General features: G+C 49.7%; 1 protein-coding gene across 1 annotated transcript in view; it reads right to left on the bottom strand.

The window, feature by feature from the left end:
- The window catches only part of MID2 (midline 2), a 190,487-nt gene that overhangs the window by 46,214 nt on the left and 131,963 nt on the right, over positions 1–12,310 (bottom strand). The window contains exon 3 of the mRNA XM_035113295.2: positions 3,116–3,211. Coding sequence (XP_034969186.2) covers positions 3,116–3,211 — 96 coding nt within the window. The remainder of the gene's footprint in view (positions 1–3,115; positions 3,212–12,310) is intronic.

The raw sequence follows: 12,310 nt of genomic DNA on the forward strand, positions 1-12,310 counted from the left end.
GCAGGACCTTAAAATTTAAATGTTGACAATAAACAACAACAACAAAGGAGAAGGAGGAATGGGATCAAACTAGGTTAGAATGTATTGTGGTTTTAGTTCCTGTTGGGAAGAAGGAAGAAGGTAACGACAAAGACTTTTCGGGAAAGGTGTGTTCTGAGGAAGGATCTGGGCAGAGAGAAATATGGAATCATGTCCATCAGCCCACTATCCGCCAACTGTTCTTTGAAATTTACAAAGTGAAAATGAAGGCTCTGGACAGTTAAGGTATCATTGGTCTCTGTTAAAGTGATCATGTGTACATGCCCTTGGAATAGAACCTGTGGGGCCCTCCAGACTCAACTCCCATCAGCTCCAGGCAGCATGGCCCAATGGTCAGGGATGATGGGAGTTGGAGTCCAGTAACATCTGGAGGGAAACAGATTCTTCATCCTTCTAAGGAGGATCAGACAAAGAGCATTTTTTACCACAGCCCCAGCAGCCAACACGCATTGGGTAGCCTACTGGAAACTGACCAGTGGCTGACTGGACCGCAGGCTACGTTTGTTTGTTTGTTTGCAGGTTTATAAACTGCTTCACAACCCAAAGTCACTGAACAAGCCAACAAGCAAGATCACAGCCCAGCTTCATTTGATAGATAGATATAGATACCTGTATATTCCGGCGTATAAGACGAATGGGCGTATAAGACGACCCCCAACTTTTGAGAAGATTTTCCTGGGTTAAAAAGTAGTCTTATAAGCAGGAATATACAGTAGATACCGTAGATGATAGATATAGATAGAAAGAAAGAAAGGAGAATTCTAGTGTTAATGGGAGAGAGAAACATTTCTCTATCTACTTTCTTGATGCTATGTATGCTTTTATGAACATCTATTTTGTCACCTTACTTGCTTTTTTTCTCTAGCACCCTTTTTTCTCTAGCACCTTCCTTCCCACCTATCCCACACCCAAGTATCTGCCACTTGAGGCAGCCGCCTCACCCTGCTTAATGGTTGGGCTGGCCTTGTTAGGGAGATAACCAGTAGGTGTGTATGCAGAGGTGGGGAAGGTGGTTTCTCCAGAGGAAACCAAGTCAAGTAAACTAAATAACCAGTTATCAAATTGGATTCCACTGCAATAGATCAGTATCTCTACTTCCATTATAAAGAAGAAGAAGAAGAAGAAGAAGAAGAAGAAGAAGAAGAAGAAGAAGAAGAAGAAGAAGAAGAAGAAGAAGAAGAAGAAGAAGAAGAAGAAGAAGAAGAAGAAGAAGAAGAAGAAGAAGAAGAAGAAGAAGAAGAAGAAGAAGAAGAAGAAGAAGCAGCAGCAGCAGCAGCAGCAGCAGCTTGTTCAAGGAACCGCTTCTTAATTTAGTAACTGAAAATCAATAGCCCATTAAGAAGAAACTAATTGCTATGGCTTCTCCCAGTGTACTGCCCTGGTAAACAAAGCAGCGAACTAATTCACTATTAATTGTTATGCCTTTGGAAACAGTACAGCATTAAAGTGCTCTCTTGCCTTCAGATGTACTGGATGAGGGTTCATTTTGATGAAGTCATGGCTCTTGCCGCTTAATAGCTACAGGGAAGTATTAATCTGTTGGCATCTGGTTTTTACAGGGTGTAATGAGGGGGCTGGGAGCAGCTAGAAAAGGCATGTGGTAAGGGAGACAAGACACCCTTAGAAAACCAAACAAAAGGTGCCTGATTGGCATCTTTTGAGACATAAAGGCTTTCAGAGGCTGCCTTCCAGAGCCCTCACACCTCCTTCCCAAGGCCAATGGTACCCACTCTCCATTTATGTATTTGTTCCCCCACCCCATAAACCTGAGATCGTGTAAGTGAAAGCGGTGCAATTTCCAAGTTTACTGTAATAATAAAAAAATTAAGATGTTCTTATCATGTCCACATTTTATTTTAAATTGCATTGTTTTGCTGCTTTACTGTCTGCTGCCTTGGGCTCCTTTGGGAGGAAGGGTGGGATAGAAATCTAATAAAGAGTAAGAACTTCCTCTTTCCTCCCTTCCTGCTTCACATACCACTGCCTCCCTCTTGCCTTGCTGTCTAACCAACTTCCACTCCCATCTGAGCCTACACACTATGTAAAAGGGAAGGTGCTGCTTCTCGCGTCTGTTGGTAGCACAACTCATGCTTTGCATGCCAAGGTCCCTAGTGTACTCTGCAGGGTTGTTGTGAGAAACGTAACTTCTACCTTGAGCTCCCTGGAGCAAAAAAAGGTAAAGGGACCCCTGACCATTAGGTCCAGTCGTGACCGACTCTGGGGTTGCGCGCTCATCTCGCATTATTGGCCGAGGGAGCCGGCGTACAGCTTCCAGGTCATGTGGCCAGTATGACAAAGTCGCTTCTGGCGAACCAGAGCAGTGCAAGGAAACGCCGTTTACCTTCCAGCTGTAGTGGTTCCTATTTATCTACTTGCATTTTGACGTGCTTTCGAACTGCTAGGTTGGCAGGAGCTGGGACCAAGCAACGGGAGCTCACCCCATCACAGGGATTTGAACCTCCGACCTTCTGATCAGCAAGCCCTAGGCTCAGTGGTTTAAGGAGATATAAACGTAATATATTTACATAGGGACCGCCAGCAATGGTAGGAGTGGAGCAGCAGCTCTACAACTGTGGAGCAGCAGCTCTACAACTGTAGAGCAGGCAAACTTTCACCTTTTCTTCCTGTTCTACATTTGCTGCTGCTCTCCCTGCAAGTAGAGGAAAGCCCTTGGATCATCCCTGGATGAGAACACACACACACCATGCTGATTCGCAGCAGCTGGACTTGTAGCATGTGGGTTGTTTTATTTTATATATTTACTTACTCTTCCATAATGGAACCTGAAGCGGGGAACAGGTCCATCCAGACATTGAACAGACCTGCTAAGCTTCAGCAAAGGTGCTGGCCTTACACCCTGGGTTACTTGGAATATGTTCAACAGTTGTCCATGGTAGTGGAACCAGCTTGGAAGGGTGCTGCTTCATACTCTTGCATCACACCACAGAAAGTCTGGTGAGTGATCTACAGTGTAGTTTTATCCCCCACCAGCAACTGATCTCCCACCTGATCCCCAACACACAGACAAGACACATCAACATGCCCTCACCATCGCGAATTTGCAACCAACACATACCTCCACCTGCTGGCAGATCTGTATCAGTTTGGCCATCTGATTTTCTAGTTCGCTGTTGCGTTTAACGAGGTTGGTGAGGTTCATCTCCAGTGTTTGCTGCGGCACAGAAAGGAGAGGGGAGACAAAGGGGGAGGGGGGACAGAACAAAGAATAAACATCAATAAGCCACAAGCAACAAGATCAATGAAACAATGGGCCCTGGCGACTCAAGTGCAGGGCAGTGAAATGTGGGCAGTTTTATACAACAAAAATATAATGTCTTCTAGAAGCTCCACTTTCTCCCACTATTGGCTAAGCTGCTGTAATGGAATATTCATTGGATCTGCTAACTCCTGAGAGTAAAGGTTGCAGAGCATTAAACAACTTCAGTTCTGGAAGGAAGTGAGGGGTCAGTTGGCAAAGGAGGGAAACAAAAACACAATGTCATATGAACTGTGGGCTGAGTGCTAGGAAGCCATGTAAAAATGGTCCAGGAAGAGGACAGCAGAGAGATAGGGATGTCAGAAGCAAGGAAAGGAAACAGAGTAGACAAAGCTTTGAGAAGAATTTAAGAACTCCTTACAAAAAAGAAGTAGTCAAGGTGACTGATCCACGTAGCCCCAGACTGTCTATTCTGATGGTCAGTCTCAGCAGATATTCTTTTCAACCCTGTTTAGCCCCCTTGTGACCTATAGACTTCAGATTCTCCCTGGATCAAAAGATGTTCTGAAATTACAGGACATAAAACTACAATATACTGTAATAATAAATGGATCTGAGGTATGCTTAATTGGTAAGACTAAGGGAAAGAGGGATGGACAGGCAAAGGAGAAAGGTGGTCTGGACTTTTTTTTTAAAGACTTCACGAAAGAACTAATAGCAGAAACGGAACCTTTGGCCCTCCAAAACTTGCTTTCCTACAATTCCAAGCATAGACAATGACCAGGAATGAAGGGAGTTGTAATTCAGCAACATTAGGAGGGCCACAGGTCCCCCACAAGTTGGCCAAGAAACAGGAAAGAGTACCCCACAACCTACAAGGCCCAACACTGATACCTGCATTGGGTACCCATTTCAACCTTCTTCCCCACCCCCACATACCGGGCAGCTGGGTTAAGGAGCGACCATTTTCATTTCCTACAATGCCCCAGACAAGGCTTCTCCTCAAGAGGGTCTGGGAGTTGCCAGTTAAGTTTTCCCACATTCCCTTTGATGCTATGACATGTCTGCTCCATTAGGGTCCTTCCGCTGCCTGCCACTTCTGAGCCGCGATGTACACAGAGTTAGAATCATAGAATCATAGAGTTGGAAGAGACCACAAGGGAAATCTAGTCCAACCCCCTGCCGAGCAGGAAACACCATGAAAGCATTCTTGACATATGTTTCCGTGCCCTGCCTGGGAGGCTCCCAGAAGCATCTGGCTGGCTACTTTTGGAAACAGGATGCCGGCCTGATCTAGCAGGACAGTGAAGAATCTATGAAAGTCGGCAGGGAGATAATAAAGCCAAGAAGAAGTTAAGATGTGCAAGCTAATTAATTGAAGGAAGTGGATTCATAGAATCATAGAATCATAGAGTTGGAAGAGACCACAAGGGCCATCCAGTCCAACCCCCTGCCGAGCAGGAAACACCATGAAAGCATTCTTGACATATGCCTGTCAAGCCTCTGCTTAAAGACCTCCAAAGAAGGAGACTCCACCACACTCCTTGGTAGCAAATTCCACTGCCGAACAGCTCTTACTGTCAGGAAGTTCTTCCTAATGTTTAGGTGGAATCTTCTTTCTTGTAGTTTGAATCCATTGCTCTGTGTTAAAGGAGAGGGCAGTTTACTGAGAGTCAAAATTTAGAGTCAACCCTGCTTTGATGCCTGTGGGTCAGGAAGCCACAGGAATCAGAGGGACCCAAGGGATATAAAAGGCGAATCTAGTTTTTGATCTCAGTCCAAGACTGCAAACACACCATACAGTGAAAGTGCAGTTAAAAGCATACCGCCCCACCCCCCTGAATCCTGGGAACTGTAGTTTAGCCCTATTCGAGCTGCAATTTCCAGGATCTTTAACAAACTACAGTTCCCAGGATTCTTGGGAGGGGGGAGTGCATAGTATGTACAAAGCCCAAGCCAAGCCCTCTTTAGGTGCAGAAATTCCACGTGTAAAGGGGTGGGGGCATGTAGGCCCCTGCCTCTCATCATCACTCTGGAGTGGGTGGGGATGAGGAGTTTGGTTTTACTTGTGTGAAGGGAAACAGTGACATGGGGTGGGGGTGGGAAATCAACACACACACCCCAGTTCTTTAACTCTTTCCACAGAAAATGTTCCATTTACATATGTAAAAGAAGGGAAACATATCAAACTTGAGGATGGGGGAAAGAAACAGATTTCATGGATTTTAGGCACCTCCCTTCTCCTGTGTTACCATCAAAAAGGTTGGAAGCCAGTTAAGACACAAGAACTTTTGAGTTTGTTAGCAAACCTGGCTGTGATTCCTATGTTTAAAAAAGGGGGTTATGTGTGGTTCTAGTGCTATAAAATATAATTGCCTCCCATTTGTTGCTGCAGAAATTGCTTAGCATTCATGCTTTGTTGCACCAGTAAATATTCAGATTATGCATTTTATTCCTGTTTGCCCCCCAGCTACCAGAATGTGGTCTTTGCATTCCTGTTATCTCCAGTCAGGGATGTATACACAGTGCGCTAAAAAGAAAATAAATAAATTCTGCGCCAAGGCAACACAGCCTTTGGTTTCCGCCTTTTTAAATTGTTTTATTTTCTTCCACAAAGCCATAACCCATCAACCTTCGCAAATCAACATCACAAATCTGATAAAGCAGAGTATTACCTAGGAAACCTCACACTACAATGAACCAGCTAGCTTCCTCCTTTTTTATTTTTGAGATTATTAATTGTAACGCAAACACATCAATCAGAAGAAAATGTGTAAGGTTTTTCCACCCATCTTTTACAGCTCTGATCTTCTTCCATAAAGAAGCTCCTCCCTGTTAAGATACTTTGAACCTTTCATACATTTAGGTACACACATCTATCTCCATAGAGAGTTAATTTAATGTGTGGAAAAGAAGAAGAAAGATGGAAGGAAATCCAGCATCTGTTAGGGACTGGGCAGAGGAGGAATGGTGGAGACTGCCTCCGCAGCCTGAACCTTCCAGAGAAGAGGAATACAGTATAGATATACAACAGTGGTTTGCAGGAGGTCATAGCTCAGAGGTAGATGAGGGGCAAAGATGGGAGAGGAGGAGGGGGAGACAGAGCCGGAGCAGCTGGCTGACATGTTATCACTAGAAAGCATTCCAGACCCTCCCCTTCTTCCAGAACCTGACGAGCAATAAAAGTAGGAGAGCAAAGGGCTTGGAGACAAATGGCTCTAAGTAGCCACCGTAAGGTGGGTGGTGCTGTTGACAATTGAGGAGAGAAGAGGTGGTGGTGATTACTCAGAGCATTGTCATTATACTCCAAGAGGCTGCATTTCTAAGCCTCTCTGTGAATTTTGAATAAAAGACCTTGGTAAGAACTTTCTTTGTCTATCTATTCCTGGCAGCCTATCGTGGGGAGATCGGATTCCCTGACGCCTGACAGCATCACATAGATCTGCCATCTTGTTCATATTCATTACAACGGGGATAGCCATCTTGGAGCCCTCCAGGTAGATAGTGCTAAACTGCAACATCGACCCATCAGTCCCAGACAGCCCAGTCAGTTGTTGGGGTGGTGATGACACACACCCCAAATTTATTTTGCTTTTAGCTCAAGAGATGTTACTACTGAAAACATTGTCAATCTAACAAAGCATTTGGGTCTGGGTAGATGCAACATGCTGATAAACTATAAAACAAAACAGTGTGAGAAGATGAGACATACAGAACCACCCAAGAACCTAAATAATCAATCACAGATGATTTTGAATGGGTAGAAAAGAAAGAGCAGAATGACTGACTGGCTAAAGCAGGGTCATTTCAGCTCTGACTGGTGAGGAAGACCAAAGCAGCCTACATGAAAGCTCCAAAGTAGAATCATCAAGGGGTGGTGTGTCTAGAGAAGCGGCGTGTTACATATTCTGTCCTTCGTCTTCTGTTCCATCCAGCACTTCCTTTATATCAATCTAACAGCATCAACAGATGGGGATGAATGTGTGTGTGTGTGTGTGTGCAAAGTGAGCCAGTGAAATCAGCCTTCTACCTGGGTTTGCACGCAGACGTTAAGGATGAGCTGGCAAGAGGTCCCAGACCGCGGACTATGGATGAGTTAAGCAAAGCGGCGCTAGCGGTGGGGGTGAGACAGGAATCCAGATGGTATGACAAACAAGCGACGCGCGCAGCAAAACCTTGGTTCCCACGCTCCCAGGACAGACCACATCACCAAACCCCACCCCAGGGCCCGCCCCCAGACCTGCCCAGACCAAGCCCAGAGCCGGAACCGATGGAGATCGGTGGAGCGCGCGCGTGGGCTTTTCAAACCCCGGCGGCGCCAAGACGCAAGGAGGGAAGAGGCGGGAATTGCTTTCTCTGCAACTCCCCCCGGCATCGCGTCAGAGACTGCCCTCATCGCAGAGAGTGGCAAGGAAAGGCGGGAACGGTTGTACCTTCCCCCACTGAAGCAGCACCACAGCAGGGAAACGAGACAGCCTGGCTGCAGGAGACAAGGGGCAGCAGCCAGGCACAGTCAGCAGACAACAGCCCCAGCCCGCCCACCCGCACAGAGAGGAGCAGAGCCAGCCCACCCCTCCCAGAGCAGGAGTGGTTCTAGAAGTCACGCTAACGCTCCCAAATGGCTATCCCCTGACAGTCCTCGCCTTAATTGACAGTGGTGCCTCAGCCAACTTCTTCTCGAGAAACTTTGTAGAAGAGCACCAGATCCAGCTTCTGCAGCTGGATTTTCCCCTGCACGTAGCCACTATTGACGGCAGAGAGTTGCTGGGAGGGGCCATCACTCATCAAACCCCCCCCCCATGAGAATGACGGTGGGAAGGCACTCAGAGACACTGGCTTTCAACGTCACAACCATCTCAGACCCCCCCATCGTTTTGGGAATGAGCTGGCTGGCGCGCCACGACCCCTCCATAAGTTGGCACCAGAGATGCATCACGTTTGGGTCGGACTTTTGTCTGGAACATTGCATGCAGCACCAACCAGGGGAGGGGCCTCCAATAGCCACGGTGGCCACCATGCATGTCAAAGGGGGTGAGGCGATACCCAAGCAGTACTGGGACCTGCAGGAGGTCTTCAGCAAAGCGGAGTCCGACCACCTACCCCCACACAGGTCTTTCGACTGCCAGATCAACCTGGTGCCAGGGGCAACGATACCCCCAGCCAAGCTGTACGCCATGTCAGATCAGGAACTCGAGGATTTGCGTGCGTTCATAGACAAGAACCTCAAACGGGGGTTCATCAGAGAAAGCAAGGCAGCAGGGGGCAGCCCGGTCTTCTGGGTGGACAAGAAAGACACGCAACAGCGCCGTCTTGTGGTGGATTTCAGACGGCTCAATTCAGTGACAGAGCCAGTGGCTTTCCCCATGCCCAGAGTGGACGATCTCCTGACAGCGGCACACAGGGGCAAGATTTTCACCAAGCTAGACCTGAGGGGGGCGTACAACTTGATCAGGATTCGGGAAGGCGATGAGTGGAAAACCACGATGTTCACGCCTCTGGGCTCTTTTGAATATCTGGTGATGCCCTTCGGGTTGCAAGGGGGCTCAGCATGCTTCCAGGCCTTCATGCACCACGTCCTGGGGTCCCTTCCCTTCAAGAACTGCTTAGTCTTCCTGGATGACATCCTTATCTATTCCGCTGACCCAGTGCAACATGTGAAGGATGTCAGGGAGGTATTGCAACGCCTGAAGGAGAACCACCTGTATGTGAAGCTGGAGAAGTGCAAGTTTCACACCAGGGAAGTGGACTTCCTGGGCTACAAACTGTCAGACAAGGGACTGGCGATGGACAAGGACAAGGTGCAGGCCATCCTGGACTGGCACAGCCCCAGGACGCGCAAAGATGCCCAACGCCTCCTAGGATTCGCCAATTTCTACAGGAAATTCATCAAGAACTTCTCGCGGGTTACGGCTCCCATCACGGACTGCCTGAGAGGCAAGCAGAAGTTCAGGTGGACGCCAGAGGCGCAAGCAGCGTTCGAAAGCCTCAAGAGGGTGTTCGCGTCCGACCAGAACCTGTTCCATGTGGTGCAGGATGCGCCCCTACGCGTGGAGACAGACGCTTCAGACCGGGCGTTGGGAGCGATCCTGTTGCAACTGGACGCCAACAGAGAGTGGAGACCTTGTGCCTTCTTCTCCAGGAAGCTGACACAGCCTGAACGCAACTACACGGTGTTTGATAGGGAACTTCTTGCGATCCACGCTGCTTTCCAGCACTGGCGACACTTCCTGGTGGGCGCCAAGCACCCCATCCAGGTGTGCACAGACCACAAGAACCTGGAGTTCTGGAGAACGGCCAGGGTGCTCAACCAGCGACAGATACGGTGGGCAGAGTTCTTCTCGAACTTCAACTTCTCCATCCACTACATCCCGGGGGAGCAGAATGTCAGGGCGGATGCCCTCTCCCGCAAACCAGAGTACATGGAGCAGGAGTTGCCACCAGCGCCCAGGCACATTTTCCCCCCATCAGCATGGTCCTGCGGAGCAGCAGTGGTGAGTGAGGCAGAACTCACAGCACTGACAGCAGCAGATGAGTTCGCCTCCCGCATCTTCAGAGAGCTGCGAGGGGGGAGGGAGCAGGCTAAAGACTTTGAGGAAAGGAGGGGTTTGCTTTTTTACAGGGGAGCCCTGTACCTGCCCACCAAACAGCTGAGAGGTAAGGTCCTCAAGCAGATGCACGACAACCCAACGGCGGGTCATTTCGGAAGGGACAAAACCACTCACCTAGTCATGAGACACTTCTGGTGGCCAGGGGTGCGGGAGGATGTTCGGGATTATGTAAGGGGATGTGACACCTGCCAGCGAGCAAAGGTGGTCAGAGCGCCACCAGCAGGTTTGCTGGAGCCATTAGCCACACCGCACAGGCCATGGGAAGTAGTGTCCATGGACTTCATCACAGACCTGCCGTCGTCCAGGGGCAAGACCGCAGTGTTGGTGGTGGTGGACCTCATGTCCAAAATGTGCCACTTTATACCGTGTGCCAGGGCGGTCTCGGCAGAAGAGACGGCCAAACTGTTTGTTGACCACGTATTCAGACTGCATGGATTGCCTTTAAGAGTTATTTCGGATCGTGGCCGCCAATTTGTTTCCAGGTTCTGGCGGCGGCTAATGAACCTCCTGCAGGTGGAGGTCAGTTTGTCTACGGCTCGGCACCCGCAGACCAATGGACAGGCGGAGCGGGTCAACGCCATTCTGCAGCAGTACCTGAGATGTTACGTCAGCCAGAGGCAAACGGACTGGGTGGATCGCCTGCCACTGGCAGAATTTGCCTACAACAATGCGGTGCACGTCTCCACAGGGGTGTCGCCCTTTAAGGCCAACTACGGGCGCGACCTCAGATCTTTCCCGGAGAGGGAGGGGGAGGAGGAGGAAGAGGGCCGACAGGCAGAGGATTGGGCAGAGGACCTGGAGACGGTGCACCAGCAGCTCAGAGAACACTTGGAGAGGGCCAAGGAAGCATACAAGAAGGGGGCAGATCGCCACAGGCGACCGGGAGAGGTCATCAGGGTGGGGGACAAGGTTTGGTTATCCTCGGAAGGTCTTCCCACCAGGGGGCGATGCAAGAAGTTAGCACCCAGGAGGCTGGGCCCCTTCACGGTCACGCAACAGGTCAACCCGGTAGCCTTCAGGCTAGCACTGCCTGAGGACATGAGAGTGCACCCAGTGTTTCATAGATCGCTGCTGTCGCCGTACAGAGAAAGTACCAGGTTCAGGGACAGCGATCAGCCTCCAGAGGGAGGGGGGGAGACGGGAGACGCCCGACAGCTCAATGAGGCAACTGAGATTTTAGACTCAAGGAGAGGGGTGAGAGGGCTGGAGTACCTGATAGCATGGGAGGACACTCCGCCGTCCCACAATGAGTGGATACCGGCCACGGAAGTACCTGAGGAATTTTTAGTGGAAGAGTTCCACGCCCTGTTCCCCCACAGGCCCAAGCCTTGGCACATGGAAAGGGAGGGAGAGGGGGAGGGGCGGGAGGAAGGGATCGCAGGCAGCAGCTCTCCATGGAGATGGGAAGCGGAATTTGAGGATACGGAAGAAGAGGTGTGGGTTTCACCGAGGTCGACTACGTCAGAGGCAGGAGAGGACTGGCAGAACATTTTTACTCCCACCAGCTCTGACGCCACTGACTTCTTGGGATTCCCGTCTTCTCAGGGGGAAGGGGAAAGATCGCAGGATTGGGGAAAAATTTTTACACCCACAGGCTCGGATGCCACAGACTTCTTGGGGTTTCACTCGTCCCCAGCAAGCAGAGAGCCCCTAGGGAGGGGGGGAGAGGAGCCTGGGAGGGGGGTTGATGTGAGGGACAAGGGATACAGGGAAGTCCCTCCCATCTTAAGTTCCAGCCCATCCCCAAGCGCTGGAGAGAGTAAGGAGAGCTCTGCCTCCAGCGGAGAGTCAGGAAGTGGTGTCCGAGGCTCAGGCAAGGTTGTGGAGCCCATGCCTCAGGTGGGACAGGAAGTTGGACGCACGGGGGGGAGGCCAATCCCCCCAACTCCCGAATTGCGACGCAAACGTAGGGGGAAGAGGTTGGGTCTGCCAAAGCTTTGGTGCTGGAAGAAAACGCGCCAATCGCCATTCGGAGGTTCTGACACCTCACCTTAAGGATGCATTTTTACCGCTCTGAACACTGTAAATAATCAGCACTTAATAAAAGCCTTAAAAGACCATGCTGGAGTCGTTACTCTAGAGTAGCCATATCAGGCCCTCTGACAACAGCGAAAGGGAGTGTGCATTTGGCCTGTACAAAGAACCCCCAAGTATAGTTTCTATGGGGGTGCTGAAGTGTGGCAAAGTGTGCTTCTGAATGCCAGCTGCTGGGAATCACATCTGCACTCAGGTCTTGTCTGTGGGTGTCCCAAAGGCATCTATTTGGCCACTAAGGTAACAAGGATGCAGTACTTAGATGGGTCTTTGGCCTCATCAGGCAGGGTTCTTACATAAAGCATGTCCAGTTGAGGATGGCTCCAATAGCCAAAACATGGACCAATAAGATGACTGCTGTCAGAAAAGATAGGGAAGGCTGGAACCAACTCTCCATGACACAAACTGTACT

Source organism: Zootoca vivipara, chromosome Z, assembly GCF_963506605.1.
Source record: "Zootoca vivipara chromosome Z, rZooViv1.1, whole genome shotgun sequence".
Taxonomy (NCBI): domain Eukaryota; kingdom Metazoa; phylum Chordata; class Lepidosauria; order Squamata; family Lacertidae; genus Zootoca; species Zootoca vivipara.